This window comes from Chiroxiphia lanceolata, chromosome 26, assembly GCF_009829145.1.
Source record: "Chiroxiphia lanceolata isolate bChiLan1 chromosome 26, bChiLan1.pri, whole genome shotgun sequence".
Taxonomy (NCBI): Eukaryota; Metazoa; Chordata; class Aves; order Passeriformes; family Pipridae; genus Chiroxiphia; species Chiroxiphia lanceolata.
This window is the reverse complement of record NC_045662.1, coordinates 4,389,608-4,407,611: the sequence shown is the minus strand read 5'-3', so window position 1 is coordinate 4,407,611 and position 18,004 is coordinate 4,389,608. Positions and strand designations below refer to the sequence as shown.

The 18,004-nt window shown below is 64.7% G+C and overlaps 2 protein-coding genes across 2 annotated transcripts; both read left to right on the top strand.

The window, feature by feature from the left end:
• Nucleotides 1-396: 396 nt before the first annotated feature.
• On the top strand, nucleotides 397-11,544 carry WIPF2 (WAS/WASL interacting protein family member 2). The gene is made up of 8 exons (XM_032711462.1): nucleotides 397-474; nucleotides 6,071-6,195; nucleotides 6,380-6,512; nucleotides 6,651-6,770; nucleotides 7,254-7,910; nucleotides 9,185-9,394; nucleotides 9,504-9,605; nucleotides 10,313-11,544. Exons 2-8 carry the CDS (start codon nucleotides 6,133-6,135, stop codon nucleotides 10,351-10,353), a joined length of 1,326 nt encoding a protein of 441 aa, XP_032567353.1. The 5' UTR covers nucleotides 397-474; nucleotides 6,071-6,132; the 3' UTR covers nucleotides 10,354-11,544.
• A 714-nt stretch (nucleotides 11,545-12,258) lies between these two features.
• CDC6 (cell division cycle 6) lies at nucleotides 12,259-16,138 on the top strand. Its single transcript, XM_032711280.1, has 12 exons — nucleotides 12,259-12,268; nucleotides 12,469-12,702; nucleotides 12,971-13,189; nucleotides 13,430-13,629; nucleotides 13,711-13,874; nucleotides 14,013-14,119; nucleotides 14,259-14,398; nucleotides 14,533-14,633; nucleotides 14,765-14,829; nucleotides 14,965-15,164; nucleotides 15,276-15,416; nucleotides 15,515-16,138. The coding sequence occupies exons 2-12, from the start codon at nucleotides 12,477-12,479 to the stop codon at nucleotides 15,602-15,604; spliced, it is 1,653 nt and encodes a 550-aa protein (XP_032567171.1). The 5' UTR covers nucleotides 12,259-12,268; nucleotides 12,469-12,476; the 3' UTR covers nucleotides 15,605-16,138.
• The last annotated feature ends 1,866 nt before the right edge of the window (nucleotides 16,139-18,004 follow it).

Here is an 18,004-nt window from a genome sequence, read left to right as displayed (position 1 = left end):
CCGGAACTGACAAGGCTGTCTCGACCTTCTCAAGATGGGGGTAGCGCGGGAGCTCGCGATGACCTTCCCAATATGGCGGCGCCCAGCATTGCCCACCGACCTTCTGAACATGGCGGCCGCCAGGGGTCCGTGTGCCCTTCTCAATATGGTGGAGCTGGCGGCGTAGCCGCGCTCAGTCGCCGCATCTCGAGTCTGCAGCGGCGGCTTGGCACGGAGCGGGAAATCCCTTCTCGGTGGCGCCGCTCTCCCTCCGGTCACTGACACACGGCGGCACTGGACGCTCCCGCTGCAGCCTTGACCTTCTCCAGATGGCGGCTCCTCCGCACACGGCCTCCCCACCTCCCCATCATGGCGCCGAGGCCCCGCCGTGCCCTGCCCACATCCTGTTGTGTCGCGCAGGCGCAGAGCGGCCGCGGCCGCCATTTCGTTCGGTGGTGCCGGGGCCGGGTACGGGAGCGGCGGGAGGAGCCGCGGGTGAGCGGGGAGGGCCTGGGGGGAGCGGGGGGCCAGGCCGGGGCTCAGGGGGCCGCGGGGAGCCGGAGCTGCGGGACGCGGGGCCGCTGTGAGGGGTGTGGTGGCTCGCGGTGGGCGTGTGGGGCCTGTGCGGAGCCCGGGTCCGGCGAGGCCTCCGCGGGGCCCGGGGGGTGTCCGGGCCGGCTGAGGGATCCCTAGGGCCGGCTGAGGGGTCCCCGGACCGGCTGTGGAGTGCTAGGAACAGGCGGGACTGGGGGACTGGAGCCGCCACACAGATCCCCTGTTCCACTCCACCCTGACCCCTGTGACCCCTGTGGGACCCCCAGACTGACCCCCTGGGTCACCTCAGGGGCCCCTCGCCAGGACGCCCCTGGCCCCACCCTGGGGCTGCCCAGAACCGATGGGGCCAAGGGCTGAGATCTCAATCGTGGACCCCTTCACGTTGCCCCCTCCCTGAGTGTCCTTTGGGACCCCCACACTGACGCCCTGGACTCATCCAGTCTTACCCCCGGGTCACCTCAGGGCCCCCTCCCCAGGACCCCCATGAACCCCTGCTATGACACCTGGGACTCCCAAAACCGATGCCCTTGACCCCTTCACTCTAACCCCTGGGTCACCTCAGGGACCCCTCCCCAGGACCCCCCTGTATCCCCCCCCTCAGATTGCCCGGGACCTCCACTGTGACCTCCTCTGGCACCCTCACACTGACCCCCTGGACCTCCACCCTGGGGGTGTCTGGGACCCCCACTATGACCCCTGGGACCCCCACACTGACCCCCTGGGCCCTTCCACCCTTCCCTGGACCCCCACCCTGGGGGTGCTCAGAACCAGCAGGACCAGGGACTTTGGACCTCCACCTTAGGACCCCCACAGTGACCCCTGGAATTACCCTGGGACCTCCACTATGACCCCCTGGGCTCCTCCACCCTTCCCTGGACCCCCACCCTGAGGTTGGGCTGGGGCCTTTCTGGAGAGGGGGGGTACAGCAGAAGGATGGGGAGGGGTCTGTGGCCCGTGGTGGCTCAGGGATGACCGTGGGCACAGAGTGTCATGGAATCATGGAGTCGTTTGGGTTAGAAGGGACCTTAAATGCCATCCAGTGCCACCCCCTGCCATGGATAGGGGCATCTTTTGCTATCCCAGGTTGCTCCAAGCCTCATCCAACCTGGCCTTGGAAACTTCCAGGGATGGGGCAGCCACAGGGAAACACATCCACGACTCTCTGCTCCTGGTGGACCGGGAGCACGCCCCCGCTGTGGGATCACATTCCATCAGGATAACCCCGTCGGGATCACACTCTGCCAGTCAGCGGTTCCTGCCCGGCCCCATCGTTTCCCACCTCTCCCTTCCCAGTTTCCTTTCCCTTCCCGGGAAAGGGGAGAGGCAGGGAAGGCTGTGGGCCTGGCGGGACGGGCTTTTCCTGCTTTTCCCTTTGGTGCAGCCGAGTTTCAGGACGTGATTCCCTTGCTCCTGATTAAAGGTTTCCTCTGGCAAGTGACCTGAGATGAGCTCGGAGGAAGGGACGAGCCTGACTTGAGGGTTCTGTGGCTGGGAATGGGAAAGCCTGGGATGGGGGAATCAAGGCTGTGGAAGCTGGGGATGGGGTAACTGAGGGTGTGGAAGCTTGGAATGGGCAGACAGAGACTGTGGAAGTTGTGGATAGGGAAACAGGCTGGAAGCTGGGAATGGGGAAACAGGCTGTGGAAATTGTGGATAGGGAAACAGGCTGGAAACTGGGAATGGGGAAACTGAAGCTGTGGAAACAGAGGCTGTGGAAGCTGTGGATGGGGAAACTGAGGCTGTAGAACCCACCCCTGAGGAATGAGAAACTCCAGAGTTGGGGGTTTTGGTAAAAACGCCTCGTCAGAGCCCGCGCGGGTCGTTAATAATTCACAGGGAGCGTCTGGATCCCGCGGGGCCGGAGCGTGTCCGTCTGTCTGCAGGCAGGGATGCGCCGGCTCGGCGGGATGCTCCAAATGGAGCTGGCAGCTCGCGCTCGGGAAGCATGCTGATAGGATTTTAAAAGCCTGAGTGACCTTAAATCCCGCGATGGCTGTCGCTCAGGATAAATTATTTATGTGGCATCTTCAGCTCCGCGGGAGCGGGCAGGAATGTCGGGCTGCGGGGACAGGCTCGGAATTTGGGAGGGGGTAGCGAGGAGCTGCGGGTTTGGATGGGAAGAGGGGGAAGATAAAGGCGCGGGGGCGGGCGTTGGAGAGGTCCAGCCTTGGAAGTCGTTCCCAAACCGGTGCGGCCGCATTTCTGCACCGACATCAGAGGCTGGAAATTCCTCTTGATCTGCAGTTCAAAGCCTCCCTGAGGATGAGGCGCTGCAGCTCGGGCTTGCAAATGAGAAATACAAATCCGCCCCGGAGCCCAAATCCCCCTGAAAAGCGAGGAAATAGGCGGCTGAAGGTCACTGCTGCCTGTCCTGCCCCAGCAGCAATCCCACGGGATGAGCTGGATCGGGACTGCTGCTGGGGAGGGCGTTTTAAATCCCTCCACGGCAAACGGGGACTTGAAAAACACCTGGAAAACGTGGTGTGTCACCCTGGCCGGGCTGGATCTGCCTGATCCAGCTGTTTTAGGGGACAAGGGGGAGCTGAATGACAGATTCTTGGGATTTAATGGTGTTTTGATCCCAGAGGTGACAGGGAGGTGCTGATCCAAAACGCTGCCGAGGGGTCTGTGGCTGTGATGGGCTCCAGCCCTTGGAGCAGCAGCTCTGGAAGCAGCTTTCCTCAGGGTCACCTCAATCTCCTGATCTCTCCCTCCTCCCAGGGGACAGCTTTTCACACCTTGTTTTCCTCACACTTTGCTCAGAGCTCTCCTGGGGTTTGGTTTGGATTGGAAAAGCAAAGGCACTGTGCAAACCTGCCCCTCCTGCCTCAGCCCAGCTTTGATCTGCGGGTGTCTCTGGATTCAGCTCTTCCCAACCACTTTCCCTGTGAGCAGTGGGAGCTCTCGCAGGCTCCGATGTGTCTTGGTGAAAGGATCCTGGTAAGGAAGAACAGAGGAGAAGTTGGAGCATTGTTTCACAGGGATGGCTTCTGCCAGGCAGGAAGGGGTGCTGAGCAGTGCTGGGAGGAGAACTCCCCCCTTTTCTCTTTTCCTGGAGGATTTAGCTTGTGTCTCCCTAATCTGTATCAGCTGGGTCTGTCTTCTTGCACATGAAAGGTCCAGGCTGTATTTCAAAGGCAGCCTTCCCACCCGGAGCTCTCAGCTTTTCCCAGCCATGTGCTGAGTTCGGGGCCTCTCGATTTTGGTTTTTCAAAGTGACCTTTGCTGTTAATCCCCAGCCCTAACGGGGCCGTGTGCTCAAACGGAATGACCTGTTTCTCGGGAATTCAGCTCCAGTTTATCCTCAAGCTGCTTTAGCTTAAACTCTTCCCTCCCCTCCTCTTGCTCTTCTAGGTCAGAGCCTGGATCTGAGCGCAGGTTCTGCTGTGAGGGCACCCTAAAAATGGGAAGATGGTGACTCGTGGTCTTTTTGGAGAAATACCCCCCTCGTCCTACAAGTCCCGTGGGATTGCCCCTGTGGGATTGTCCTTTTGGGATTGTTTGGAGCTGCTCCACTTGTCACAGGGTGTCTGGGGGTCAGCAGGGCACACGGGGGAACCTTGTGACAAACCTCTGTCTGTCTGTCTGTGGGATGGCATGTCCCTGTCACAGCAGCTCCCGTGACCCCAAGTGCCACTGAGGGAAGTGTCACCCTGGGAGTAACCAGCTGGAGCAGGGACATGATATGTGACGTTCCCGTGGGTCGGGAGCGGAGGTGACAGCCCTGGCACGGCTCCTGTGCTGGCTCAGGGCTGTGACACAAGAGCCCGAGTCAGGAGTCTCATTACCTGGCGCTGAATCCGTGCTAATTCCCTCCGGCAGCTGATCCAGCACGGCTGGGGCTCTGCCCCGGAGCAGCTCGTGCCGCCCCGGCCCCACTGCGGGGTGGGAAGGAGCACAGGGAAAAGCATTCCTGTTCCAACTCGTCCCAGACAAGCACATTCGGAGCCGTCTGTGGTCCTGCTCCGGTGGGAAAGGCACAGGCTGGATGTGTTTGCCGGGCGTCATTCCTGGTTCTGGAGCGTCCGGAGGGATCGGGGGACGTTGGCTCTTGGGTGTGAGGCCTCGAGCTGGGACTTGACAGCGGAGGGCACTTCCACCAGGAAACTGGGAGCCTCAGGTGACTCGGAAAATGCAGGAGATAGAGGGAGGAAGGCCTTCCCGACAAGGCCGTAGCTGAGGAATTCTCACTGGGTAGAAGGGCTGATTTTAATTAAAAGGCAGTTTATGGATTTATTTATTTCCCTGAACCACGGAGCCGGTGGTTTCCCGAGGGCAGGGGAGCCACTGGCATCACAGCTGTGCTGCTGCTCCATGCTTCCCATTCTCACATCTCGGCAATGTCTGACAGGTGAGGATGGACCTGTGTCCCATGGGATCAGTAAATTGTAGTTTATCCAGCAGGAGATGAGTCCGATGAGGGATCTGGTTGTTAATACCTGGTGCAAACCTGAGTCACAAAGGAACTTTCATGGGGACAGGGGCTGTTCCTGTGCCCTCTGTCACTGCCCTCAGGGTCAGAAATGGGAAGTTTCAGGTGTGAAACTGCCCTGTCCTTGCCTCCTGTTGGCGTTGTGGTCCCTGTTAGTGACTGTGGAATAGGTTTTCCTGAGGGAAAGATGTCTGTGGCCCAGAGAGGGACATTTGTCCCCTGCCTCTGGGTCTGCCCCGAGCACCTGAGACTCTCCATGTGGGGCCTCCAGTCACCACATTCCTATTCCCTGAGCCGGTGCTGCAGGACGGCCCTACCTGAGCACTGTTGTCAGCAGCACGAGTCTGCCAGGGAACTGTGACTTCCCGGTGATTCAGGCTCCTCTTCCTGTCCCCCCCTCCCTCTGTGCTCTGTCTCCGGTGCCAAACGGAGCTGCCAAACCCCAGGAGCTGTTCCAGGGGAACCGCGGTGCCGGACAGGTTCGTTTTGGGCTCGTGATGAGATGGGTTGGAATGTCATCAGATCCATGCTGGGAAAGCTGGTTTCCCTGACTGCTTGGAGAGCTTTGGTGGGGGCTTTGGAGCTGTGGGGTACAGAGAGCCTTCAGTGTTGGGGGGTTATTGATGCTGTGGTTGGGAGCCACAGGACAGCCCCACACTGCTCCAGCTGCTCCAGAGACGGAGCCGTCTGGCAGATTTACCCTGGCTGTGGCTGGAGAGGCCCTGGGGCTGTGTGCCAGGGCTGGCTGTGCCTCCTGCAGGCTCCTGTCACATTCCCACGTGAGCATTCTCCGGCTGCAGCTGGAGGAGCTGGATGGATGGTGCTGGAGCAGCTTGGCTGGGTTTTCTCTGCTGAGCGAGGTGCTCGTGTGAGACACATCCTGGGTGTCATCTCCAGGCACTCCGGGGGCCCTGGGGATTTGAGGTGGGGATGTGCTGTCCCACTTCTGGGATCTGCTGCTCCAGGGTGTTGGGAGGACGTGGGAGCTCAGATCCAGCTACTGCCTCAGAGAAGCTCCAGCTCAGCACCAGCACAGCGCCCCGGGGCCATGTTTCTCCACAGGCTTTCCCCTCCATTCCCTGACCGCTTCCTCCCTTCCTGCAGGCATGAGTGCCCAGGCCTGCCCCCAGCACTGAGCAACCGGAGCCGCCGGGAGCCAGGCCAGGATGCCGATCCCTCCTCCCCCGCCGCCGCCCCCCGGCCCCCCGCCGCCCCCCACCCTCGGTCAGGTAGGGGTCACCTTGTGACAGGTGGGGAGGTGGCCTGTCCCCTTATGGGGCCACTTGCCAGAGGAATTGGCCCTGGAGAAGGCTGGCTGTGGGTGCCTCGGGAGGTGGGAATGTGGAGCGGTGCTGTGCCTGTGCCGTGGGTCGGGGTGTCCGGGGCAGGTGCTGAGCTGCTGCTCGTCCCCAGGCGAACACGGAGCCGCCCAAGCTGAGTCGGGAGGAGCAGCGGGGCCGTGGGGCCCTCCTGCAGGACATCTGTAAAGGGACCAAGCTCAGGAAAGTGACCCAAATCAACGACCGGAGCGCGCCCATCCTCGAGAGTGAGTCCCCGGGGGGCTCCTGGCCCCGTGCCGGCTGCTGCTGTGCCCAGCAGGGCTCTCACCCATCTGGTTCCCAGCAGCTCCTCATTGGAGGAGCGGATAATTCCAGGCTTAACCTCTCTGCCTCCCTCCTTCCAGAGCCCAAGGGCAGTGGCAGCGGCAACTACAGCTCTGGCTCAGCCGCCATCCAGCCCAAGGGTGGCCTATTCCAAGGTGGCGTTCCCAAGCTCAGACCCGTGGGAGCCAAGGACAGCTCAGGTAATGGCCATGTGCCCGTGGTCTGCGTGGGGTTCCTGGGAGGGCCTGGAGTAGGAGGGGGTCGAGGATCTTACTGTGCTTCCCTGGGGGTTTCAGCTGGTCAGAGGCAGGACCCCAGGTCACACCCCCTGTGTGGCACAGGCTGGCTCTGCCCTCCCCGTGCCACAATGTCCCACACATGGACCTCTCATAGCGCGCAGGAGCCGTGTGTGTTGCTGAATGTTTCTCTCTGGTGTTCTCTGTGGTGATCAAAGAGTAGAGTGGTGAGAGAGGAGCCGTGTGTGTGGCTGTGCTCGCTGCCAGCTCCCTGCCTGTGCCAGACATCTGTGTGGCCTGGCCCTCCTCGGCCGCGGCTCTGCGCAGGGACAAAGCACGGAGCCACTCCTGTGCCATTCCTGACCCCTCACTGTGCTCTCCTTCCCCACAGACAGCTCTCCCAAATAGACCCTGTGAGCCCCCTCACTGTGCTCTCCTTCCCCACAGACAGCTCCACCAAACAGACCCTGCAAGTGCCCGGCTCCCGTGCAGCTGCCCCCAGGCCCCCGGTGCCAGCCAGCAACAGCCGCCCTCAGGACGATGCCGACAGCAGCCGGGGGTCCCCGCCGGAGCTACCGCGCACGCAGAGACCCTCCCTGCCCGACCTGTCCCGGCCCGGCACCGCCGGCAGCACCGGCATGAAGCACAGCTCCTCGGCCCCGCCGCCCCCACCACCGGGACGCCGTGCTGCTGCCCCCCCGGCTCCCCCTCCGGCGCACGCCAAGGCCTCACCCTACAACCGGGAGAAGCCACTGCCGCCCACCCCGGGACAGCGCCCACCCGGCAGCAGGGACGGACCCCCCGCCCCGCCGCCCATCAAGCCCCCTCCCTCCCCAGTCAGCCTCCGGACGGGGTCGGGGGCTCAGGGCCAGTCTCTCGCCCCCCCGCCACCCCCTTACCGGCAACCACCCGGTGTCCCCAACGGCCCCTCCAGCCCCGGCAGCGAGTCGGCCCCGGAGCTGCCGCAGAGACACAACTCCTTGCACAGGAAGGCGCCGGGCCCGTTGCGGGGTCTGGCCCCCCCGCCACCCACTGCTGCCTCCCCATCCCTGCAGAGCAGCCGCCCCCCCCCGCCAGCCAGAGACCCCCCGAGCCGCGGAGCAGGTGAGAGCCGTTTGCTCCGGGGTGCCCGGGGTGGGCCGTGGGGGGTCTCTCGGTGGTTGGGGGCTTGTGAGAGGTGAGTGGGAAGAGTCAGCTCTGAGGCACAGTGAGGTTCCACAGAAAGGTTGATTAAACTTTGGAAGCGACTGCCCAGGGAGGTGGAGTCACCATCCCTGAAGGTGTTCAGGGAGTCGTGGCACTCAGTGCCCTGGTCTGGTTGACAAGGTGGGGATTGATCACAGGTTGGACTCAATGATCTTGGAGGTGTTTTCCAGCCTAAGTGAGTCTGTGATTCTGCTCGTGGTGTAGGGGCTGAGCAGGGCAGTGGCTGCAGTGTCATGTTTAACACATGTCCTTGGTCATGTCCCATGCCCATCCAGCTCCTCCCAGCCCGATGGTGGTGGTGGGTTGTGTCTGGGCAGCTCCTGCCCGCGAGGTCCGTGTGCTTTCCTGGGGTGGGAGATGAGAACATGGCAGAGCCAGAGCTGCACAGTCTGTCTCTGCTCCCCTGAGCTTCTGAAATGTCACTGGAGAGATGACAAAAAGCTGTGGCAGAGCAGGGAGAAGCCTTTCCCGTGGTGGTGCAGCCCTCGAGAGCGTGTCCCCGTGGCCGGGGCTGGCGCTGGCTGTGCCCTGGTGCCCCCCCGTGCACTCCTGGGCTCCGTGTCCAGACCGCAGCTCCCGCCTGGGCCCCGGCCAAGCCGCTCTGTCCTCCCAGCCGTGCCAGAATCCCTCCTTGGAGCTACTGCTGGGGAGCTGCGCTGTCAGCCCGGCTGTAATTAGGCTAATGAGGAGCATGAACTGCCACTGAGCCTCCGCGGGAGGCTGGGCAGGAGCGAGAGGTGGGTCAGAGGGGCCGGGGGTCCTGTCACCGCCTTGGTGGCACTGCAGACATGACCTCCAGCCCTGGCAGGCAGTGTCTTGGCTCCATGGGGAGCTGCTGCCCTCAGACTCCGGGATGTGCTTGGCTCATAGCTGCTCCTTGGATCCCCTCCGTGGAGGGACTTGTGCCCAGCATGGGCTGGGAGTGTGCAGGGCCAGAGCAGCCCCCCACGGTGGGTGGTGAGCTGGGGGGGCACTGGGCTGGCTGGTCTCTGCCCTGCAGCTGCTGGAGGAATGAGGAATGCAGATGTCAGGAGCGAGCAGGAAATCTCTGGGCACTCGTAGGAGCATCCCTGGGCCGCGGTCTGGCCCAGCCGCCGGCCTGGAATGCTCCAGGGGATGTCCTTGGGTTTGCCCCAGGAATGCCGCATTTGCTGACCCCGCTCTCCCTGCAGCGCCCCCGCCCCCCCCGCCGATGCTGCGGAATGGGGGGCGCGATGCCCCCCCGCCCCCGCCCCCCTACAGACTGCACGGCCCCGCCGAGCCCCCCAGCCGGGGGAAGCCCCCGCCGCCGCCCACCAGGACCCCGGCGGGGCCACCGCCGCCGCCACCGCCCGTGCGGAACGGGCACCGCGACTCCATCTCCACCGTCAGAGCATTCCTGGGTGAGTGGGACCCCCGCATGGATTCCCCTCGGAGCAGAGCCCTGTGGCTTTGGCCGGGCTCCCCCAGAGTCCCCCTCCCTCACCTGCCTCTTCTGCCCCTTTTCCGCAGATGACTTTGAATCCAAATACTCCTTTCATCCCGTTGAAGACTTCCCAGCCCCAGAGGAATATAAGTACTTCCAGAGAATCTACCCCAGCAAAACAAACAGAGGTGAGGAGGGTGGGGGGGTGCATGTGAGGAGGAGGAGGGGGTGTCCTGCAGTACCTGTCCCCTCCTGTGCCCTTGGGGTCGTGTTTGTCCCCGTGCAGGGTGAATGGTGCAGTGGCCTCGCCCCAGGCCCTGCCCATGTTCCTGGGGGTGCCAAGCCCCTTTCCTGGGGGTGCTGAGCTCCGAGGGCAGCTCGCTGTGCTTCAGGGGAAGGGGGGGCTGGGAATTTGGGCTGTGCAGATGTCCCATCCCACCTGCTGGGAAATGCCGCAGGGCTCGTTCCTGCTTTCATTGGTGCCAGAGGGGGATCCTAAAGGACCCTGTGGCTGGAGCTGGGGCTGGACAGGGGCCGGGGGGGGCGCAGCCCCTCTGTGTATCCCGGGATTGGCCCTGAGCGCCGGCACTCGGACCCGGCAGAGCTCAAAGTGCCCTTGGTGCCGCGCGTCAGCGCTGCGGATCCCGGCGGAGACTCCGGGGAGAATGGGATGCTCGTTTATTTTTAGAGCCATGAATGTTTAATGCGGGTTTGAAAAGCCCCGAGCTCGGTGCGGCTGCTGCCAGGCGCAAATCCCAGGCTCCAGATCTCCGCGGGGAGGTCGGGGAGGGAGGGGGGGCCAGCAGCTGGCGCGGGGGTGTGGAGGAGGGAAAGCAGACGTGCCGGATCCGGCTCTGCGGAGCTCCCGCTTCCATCCTCCTTCCTTGTCTTGCAGCTACACGTGGGGCCCCCCCTCTGCCCCCCATCCCCAGGTGAAACCGGGCTGTGCAGGTGGATTGTTCCGGAGCAGACACACGGACCTCCTTCCCCTCCCTCAGCCAGCCCCCCCAGCTCCCAGCCCCCCGGATCCTGCATGGTACACTCCCGGCCTCTCTGCCTTCCCCAGGACCAGCGGATCTGCCCAGCCCAGCGCCCTCCGTCAGCCTCCCCCTCATCTATGCACCCCTCGGGACTCATGGCAAGCCTGGATGGGTCCATCCCTTGTTCCTCCTCATGGATCCCGGGCCAGGATCAGCCTGGGAGCCGGGCACGGGACTCTGGGCTGAGCCGTGTGCCGGCTGTGGGGATCAGGGGGACTGGTGGAGAGGGGCTGTGGATGGACATACTGCGAGACCCCCGGAGCAAGGGGGAGCAGGGACAGGCTGGGGGAGCCTCGTTATCCCTGGAGAGCCTCATTATCCCGGTGGAACCTCATTATCCTGGGAGAGCCTTGTTATCCCGGCACAGCCCATTGCTTTTTTGCACAGGAGCCAGTAGGGGAGAGGGGTGAGTGGGACCATCCAGGGAGACCCCGACAGCGCTGGGTGAGGGGGAACCCTATCCCTGTCCCCTCTAAAACCGGCACTTCCCCCCTGGGCTGGGATGGGGGGCGTGGGGTCCTCTCGGCTTTCACCGCTGAACCCCCAAACTCGAGCATTTTAACAAGAAAACACTAATTATCTGGGGGGGAACCGGGGGGGCCGTTTGTGCTGGTTCTGACATGTCAGGGGGCACATGGGGGGGGCCCTGGGGGAGCCAGTGACGTTTTGCCTTATACACTCCCTGTCCGACGGGTGGTCCCGGCCGGACTCTCCGTGTTCCCGCGGGGGGGTCACACTAACGTAGTTACTGATCTCTTTGTACCTGTCAAGCGCCGTAGGAGGAAGGTGGCGGGGGCTGCAGGGGGGCTGCACCTCCCCCACAACGGTTTGGGGTTGATTTGGGTGTTGTTTTTTTTTTTCTATGACGATGGACCTTTCCCTGTTGGGGTTGGAGCAATGCGGGTGAAGGGTGAGGGGTGTTTGGGGGGGTTTTCTGGAGGATGACCCCCCTCAGCATTGCCCTTTGGGTTAAATAAAGGGTCAACACGGTTCTGCCCCTCCTGGAGCGAGGGACCCTCCTAAGAGGGAACAGAGGGAATTGGAGAAGCTGGAAATTGCATTTAAATAAAAGTAATAAAGTGATAAATGATGTCAAGGGCACTGTCTGGGGGGAGTGTGCTGGAGAAGAGGGGGTACCCAGGGACCCCTCTTGTCTCTTGGAGGGGTGATGGCCCCAAGGGCTGCGGGTAGGGCGTTCTGTCTGCAGCCAGGCTGGTACTGGGAGTGCTGGGAGGCAGGGTGGAGGGTACTGGTGGCACTGGGACCACCGGGAAGACAGCGGGAGCATGGGGAGGCGGGGTTGCATGGTCTGGGAGCATGGCGAGGTGGGATTGGGCGGGTGCAGGAACTGGGAGCACAGGAAAGCGGGAAGGGGGGGATACTGGGAGTGCTGGGAGGCAGGGTGGAGAGTGCTGGGAGGCAGGGTGGAGAGTGCTGGGAGAAGGGAAGGGCAGGACTGGGTGGCAGTAGGAAGGCAGGATGAGGGATACTGGTGGCACTGGGAAGACAGGATGCGGGATGCAGGCACTGGGAGCACGCGGGGGCGGGCTGGGGGTTACTAGGCGCGCTGGTCCCGTCCGGACTACAGCTCCCAGCGTGCTCCGCGCGCCTTCCGCCATGTCTCGGGCGCGCTCGCTGATTGGCTGCTCTGTTGCGATCCGTCCTCCGGACGCGACGATTGGCGGTGGCGGCGGCAGCGCAGCCAATGGGGAGGAAGGGGCGAGGCCAACTCGGGCTGGTGGCGCGAACTGCGGAGCCGGGGCTGATTTGGCGCGAGAAGGTCGGTGGTGGCAGCGGGGGGGACACGGGAGGTCAGGGGGGACACGAGGGATCGGGGGGGACTATGGGGGTCGGGGGGGCTCAGGGTCGTGCCGGGGGGTACGAGGGCGGAAATAGGGGACAGGGCTGGTGTGGGATGGGCTGGGGGGTTGCCCGGGAGCCGCGGGGTTGGGGATCCCCCCGGTCTGACCGGGGTCCCCCCCGCCTGACCGCTGTCTCCCTCCCCCTGCAGCCTCCGCCATGAGCAGCCGCAGCCCGCAGAGCCAGCCCACCATCGGCTTCCCCCGCACGAGGAGCGCCCGCCGCCTCGGGGCCGCCCCCCCGGCCAAGAGCGACCCCGGCCCGTCGCCGCGCCCCAAGGCCTCGGGTTCCCCCGGCCAGGCCACCCCGAGCACACGCTCGGCCCGGGCCACAGCGCAACCCTTGAGCCCCAAAGTACAGCCCCTGAGTCCCCGCAAGCGCCTGGGTGAGTTCCCCCCTGCCCCCTACCTTGGGACCCCCCGGGAATGGTGGGGGGCCCATCCCCTCCCCACCCCTGCAGGGTGGGGGTCTCACCCTAGGGCGGCCGGGGCAGGCGGATGGGCTCGGCTTCCACCCCCATCCCTGGCCCAGCTGCGTTTGTCGCTTCACCCCCATTTTGTGAGGAGAAGCTGCTCCCGCGGGGTTTGGGAGGTGATGAAGCGCAAAGCCCTCCAGGGAGAGCGGCCCGGTCACCTCTCCCTGTCCCCCTGCAGGTGACGAGAACCTCTGCAACGTCCCCCAGGCCCTGCCCTGCTCCCCGGCCAAGCGCAGCAAGGAGAACCGGGGCCGGCGGCTGCTCTTCGGGGACCCCCCGGCCTCCCCCGAGCAGCCCAAGAGTCCGGGGCCGACCCCGAGGAGTGGGGGGCCAGAGACCCCCCGGAGCTCGAAGGTCAATGGGCAGAACCCTCGGACCAGGCTCTTCCGGCAGGAAGGTGAGTGTGGGCAGGGATGGGGGAATGGATGGGGGTAGAACTGGGGAATATGGGGATGAGATAGAGATTGGGATGAGGCATGGGTGTGGGGATAGGGTTAGGGATGGGATGGAGCCAGGGATGAGGATTGGGATATGTTGATAGAACCAGAGACGGGGATACAGCTGGGATTGGGATGGAGATAGGGATGGGGTCCTGGCAGCACCATATGCCCCCTGAGCCCTGTCCCTCCCTGTACAGGTACCTGCTACCAGCAGGCCAAGCAAGTGCTGCATGTGGCCGTGCCTGACCGGCTGCAGGGCCGGGAACGGGAGACCGGGATCCTGCGGCAGTTCCTGCGGGAGCACATCCAGGGCCACTGGCCCGGCAGCCTCTACGTGTCCGGAGCCCCTGGGACTGGGAAAACGGCCTGTCTGAGCCGTGTTCTGCTCGACTGCAAGGTTTGTGCCATGGCCAGAGGGCTGCTCTGGGGGTCTGGGAGCAGCAGCTCAGGGCTGGTGTAACATTCCCATTCCCGGCAGGATGAGCTGGCTGGGAGCAAGACCGTGGTGCTGAACTGCATGGCCCTGGGCAGCCCCCACGCTGTCTTCCCTGCCCTGGCACAGCACCTGGGGCTGCCCACGGCCACTGGCCGGGAGCAAATCCGGAGCCTGGAAAAGCATCTGACGGCCCAGGGGCCCATGGTGTGAGTTACCCATCCCTGGGGGGTGGTGTGGGTTCCCCCTGGATGCTGGGAGAGGTGGCCTGGCAGCAGCTCTCTCTGCTTAGGGTGCTCTGAGGGGAGGGTGGGCAGAGTGGGGACTCAACTGCACTCCCCCTGCAGGCTCCTGGTGCTGGATGAGCTGGACCAGCTGGAGAGCAAAGGCCAGGACGTGCTCTACACCCTCTTCGAGTGGACCCGGCTGCCCAGCTCCAGGCTCGTCCTTGTGGGTGAGTGTGTGGAGTGTGGCACTGCCCCCCTGGGCACCCTCCCTGTTTTGAGGGGGCTGATGGAGGGTTGCCTTTGCGCTCCCCTCCCGCTGCCTCCTCGGGTCGCAGCCCTCATCCTCCTCCTCTCCTCGCCTTGCAGGGTTGGCCAATGCCCTGGACCTGACGGATCGAAGCCTGGCCAGGCTGGGAGCCCACCCGGCTGGCAGCCCCCGCCTGCTACACTTCCCACCCTACACCAAGGAGCAGCTCACTCGCATCCTGCAGGAGCGGCTGGGCCAGGTGGGGACACGAGGGGACACAAGGGAGACATCGGGGGCTTTGCCATCCTATCGGGGCAGGTGGGGACATGGGGAGGGCATGGAGGGGCTCTGCCTGTGCGGGGGGCAGCACTGATGGCCCCAGTGCCTCGGCAGGTGGCCGGTGACCCCGTCCTGGACGCAGCCGCGCTTCAGTTCTGCGCCCGCAAGGTCTCCGCGGTCTCCGGTGACGCTCGCAAGGCCCTGGACGTCTGCAGGTCAGTGTGTGCCCCAAAACCTGGCAGTGCCAGGGCCAGCATGGCCCCTCTGAGCCCCCACAGGTCCCCTGCACCGGGGGTACCTATGCCAGAGGTGCCTCTGCCCTGTGCTCAGTGCTGTCCCTCCCCAGACGTGCTGTGGAGGTGGTGGAGCTGGAGGTGCGAGGCCAGACCCTGCTCAAGCCGCTACCCGGGGGTGAGTTGGTGCTGCTGGAGCCAAAACCCTGGGGGGGCACCTCTGGGCTGGCCTTAATCGGGGTCTGGGGTCCCTTTCTGGGACACCTGCTCCCCGCTGCCGCCTCCCTTTCTCACCCCCCTCTCTGTCCCACAGGTGACTCCCCGATGTCCCCCGTCCCCAAGCGTGTGGGGCTCCTGCACATCTCCCGGGTGCTCTCGGAGGTGTTTGGGGACCGGCTGGCAGGGGGGCCCCGGGGGGCCCAGGACACCTTCCCACTGCAGCAGAAGGTGCTGCTCTGCTCCCTACTCCTGCTCTCCCGGCACCTGCGCGCCCGTGAGGTCACCCTGGGCAAGGTGAGTGGCAGCAAAACCCTCTTGGGGCTTGATCTGGGCAGTGGGTGGGTGTCCCCGGGCGTCTCTCTGGGGTGTGACTCCAGCACTGTGACGCCCCTCTGCCTTCCCCAGCTCCACGACACCTACAGCCAGGTGTGCCGGAGGCAGCAGCTCCCCGCTGTCGACCAGGCCGAGTGTCTGTCCCTTGTCACCCTCCTGGAGTCCCACGGCATCCTCGAGCTCAAGAGGGCCAAGGAGGCCCGGCTGGCCAAGGTACCAGGGGGTGGCAGGGTCTGGTGGTGGGACTGGGGTCTGGCAGCAGGGCAGGATCCAACAAGGGCAGTGCTGAGCATCCCTTGTCTCCCTCCCAGGTCTCCCTGAAGCTGGAGGAGGCGGCGCTGGAGCACAGGCTGCAGGACACAGCGCTGGTGGGCAGCATCCTGGCCCAGGGGCTGCACTAGCCCCCTCCCCATGGCCCCGGGGGGGATTTCAGTGCTGAGGCTGGAACAGAGAAATGGCTCACAAAGCCTTGGACACTTGTCAAGTTGTGCCTTGGGGCCCTCAGTCTGGGGTTCTTTTATTAATATTTTTAATATATTAATATTATTAATGGTATATTATGATATCTGTGGGAGCCAAGGCAGGAGGCTGGAAGACCCTCTCCCAGCGCCTTTGCAGCCCCCCCAGCCCCTTTGCACCAGAGTGGTGGGTGCTGGTGCTCCTGGCCCTGTTCCCACCCCCGTGTGTGATCCTGGGGTCTGCTGTTGCTCCTGCCATGACCCAGGGATCCTGTGTTTGCTCCTGATTCCTTCTGAGCCTTCCAGGGCCCTCCAGAACCTTCTGGGCCCTTCTGGCTGCAGGAAAAACTGTCCCAGTGCCAGCCCTGCTCTGGGTCCCGGTGCTGGCAGGGGCAGAGGGGGGTGCAGGGTCCGTCGGTGGTGGGGGAATGGCAAGGACCCCTTTATCTCCTGCCATTAATAAAGTCGTTCTGGTTGAGCTCTGGCTCCTGCCCCCCTGTTCCCCCCACTGCCCCCCTGGTCCCTCCCTTCCCCAGGACTGTGAGGACCCATCCCTGTCTCCCCCTGCCCCTCTCCTGGGCAGCAGCCCCCCCTTAGCCACCCCCCCCAGCTCCTGGCTGCAGCTCCTTCGTTTCTGTTAAATAATGGACGCTTTGACCTAATTTTGCAGCTTCCCCATCTCGGGGGGGTGTGGTGGGCTCTGGGCAGGCGGGGGAGCAGGGAGGGGACGAGGCTCTGTCAGTGCCACTCATCCCCCATCACACCCCACCTCTGACCATCCCACCCATTCCCCCGGGAACCCCGGCTGTCCCCTCAGCAGCTCCTGGACAGGGAAGGGGTTCTGGGGGCAGGACAGGACGAGGTTCCTGGGTCCCCAGTGTGTCTCAGTTTCCCTCTGGCCCCATGGTGTGACCCTGCTGTGTGCCAGCCCCATCCTGGCTCTGCCCCCTGGCTCCGTGGCCTTGTGGGATCCCCATGGGGATATTGGCACTGGGTGCCCAGGACAAGGACACAGACAAAGCAGAGCCTGGTGAGGCCGCTGGGTCCCACCGTGGAACGGGGCATCCCAGGGCAGTCCCCCTTTCCCACCCCCTTTCCCACTTCCCTGTGAGGCCGAGAGACACCTTGGGGGCACCCAGGGCGCCCCAGCTGCCACTGGCCACGGGGAGCAGTGGGGAAACAGAGGCAAGAGGAGCACAGGGGGGCTCTGGGAGCCCTGAGGGCCGCGGGCAGGCTCAGCCCGCGCTGCTGGGCTCTATTTATAGCCGGCACTGCCATGTGTCGGACGTGTGCGGCGGCACGGGCGGGCGGCGGGGTCAGCCCAGGCTGTGCCCGCTCTGCGCCGCGTCCCTGCGCCCTCGCCACGTCAGGGGCCTGGGGGGACCCTGTCCCTGCCCCTCCCCACACCGTGAGATCAGCAGGCTCCACGGCCCTGCCACCTGTCACCAGGCTGTGGGGCTGTACTGGTGTCCTCCTGCCCGTGGGCAGAGCTGGGCCGGGCAGGGGCTGCCCAGGGGTCCCTGGCTCCCCACAGGCCGTGGCAGTCGTGTCCTGCCCTGTGCCAAGGCCCCGGGGAGTGAGGCAGCCCCACGGCACGTGGGGATGTGGCACACGGTGACGGTGTCAGGAAGGAAGCGCCTGGCAGCGTGTGGGGCCGCGGTGACGTGGTGGTGACGCCAGAGCAGCCCCTGTGCCCCGCGTCCCCCCGGCTGCCCCAGCCCCCCCTCTGCCCACCACAGTGCTGGGTGAGGTGACAGTGGCACAGGCAGCTGCAGGCAGGGCACAGGGGCACCCCATGCCTGGGTTAGACAGGCCGTGGTGGCCGAGGTTGGAGGGTCCCCAGTGCCATCCTGGCTGTGCAGGTGGGGACAGGGACAGCAGGACAGCATGGGGGACACGGCCCCCCTGGCCATGCCAGTGCCAGCCCTGGCTCTGCTCTCTGCTGCAGTGGATGAAAAATCAATGGCGCAGCCGGATCCAAGCGCGTGGGTGCTGGAGCTCCCGCCGGGGCCCTCCGTCACCGCGGGCTGGCAGTGCCACAGCAGCAAGGGGACACCCCGGGACACCGGGGCAGCGGCTGCGTGGAGAGGCGGGTGCCATCCTGTCCCCTCACCCTGCACACGTGTGCCCGTGTCCCCCAGCCCCGCACACACACGTGCCGTGCCCATGGGGCCGGGCAGTGCCCAGCTGTGCCGTGGGCAGCCCCGCGGGCGCGTGTCCGGCCGCGCAGCCGCCCGTGTGCGCGGTGGGGGCCCGGTGTCCCCTCGGCGGTGTCCCTGGTGCCCCGGCTGCCTCGCTGTCCTCCCTTGCACTCTCCTTACATAAGCGGCCACGTGGCGGGCA

Coding starts and splice junctions, on each gene's coding strand:
- CDC6 (XM_032711280.1), top strand. CDS start 12,477: ATGAGCAGCCGCAGCCCGCAGAGCCAGCCCACCATCGGCTTCCCCCGC. Junction 13,875..14,012: donor ACGGCCCAGGGGCCCATGGT/GTGAGTTACCCA, acceptor CTCCCCCTGCAG/GCTCCTGGTGCTGGATGAGC. Junction 14,120..14,258: donor CTCCAGGCTCGTCCTTGTGG/GTGAGTGTGTGG, acceptor CTCGCCTTGCAG/GGTTGGCCAATGCCCTGGAC.
- WIPF2 (XM_032711462.1), top strand. CDS start 6,133: ATGCCGATCCCTCCTCCCCCGCCGCCGCCCCCCGGCCCCCCGCCGCCC. Junction 6,196..6,379: donor CGCCCCCCACCCTCGGTCAG/GTAGGGGTCACC, acceptor GCTCGTCCCCAG/GCGAACACGGAGCCGCCCAA. Junction 7,911..9,184: donor CCCCCCGAGCCGCGGAGCAG/GTGAGAGCCGTT, acceptor CTCTCCCTGCAG/CGCCCCCGCCCCCCCCGCCG.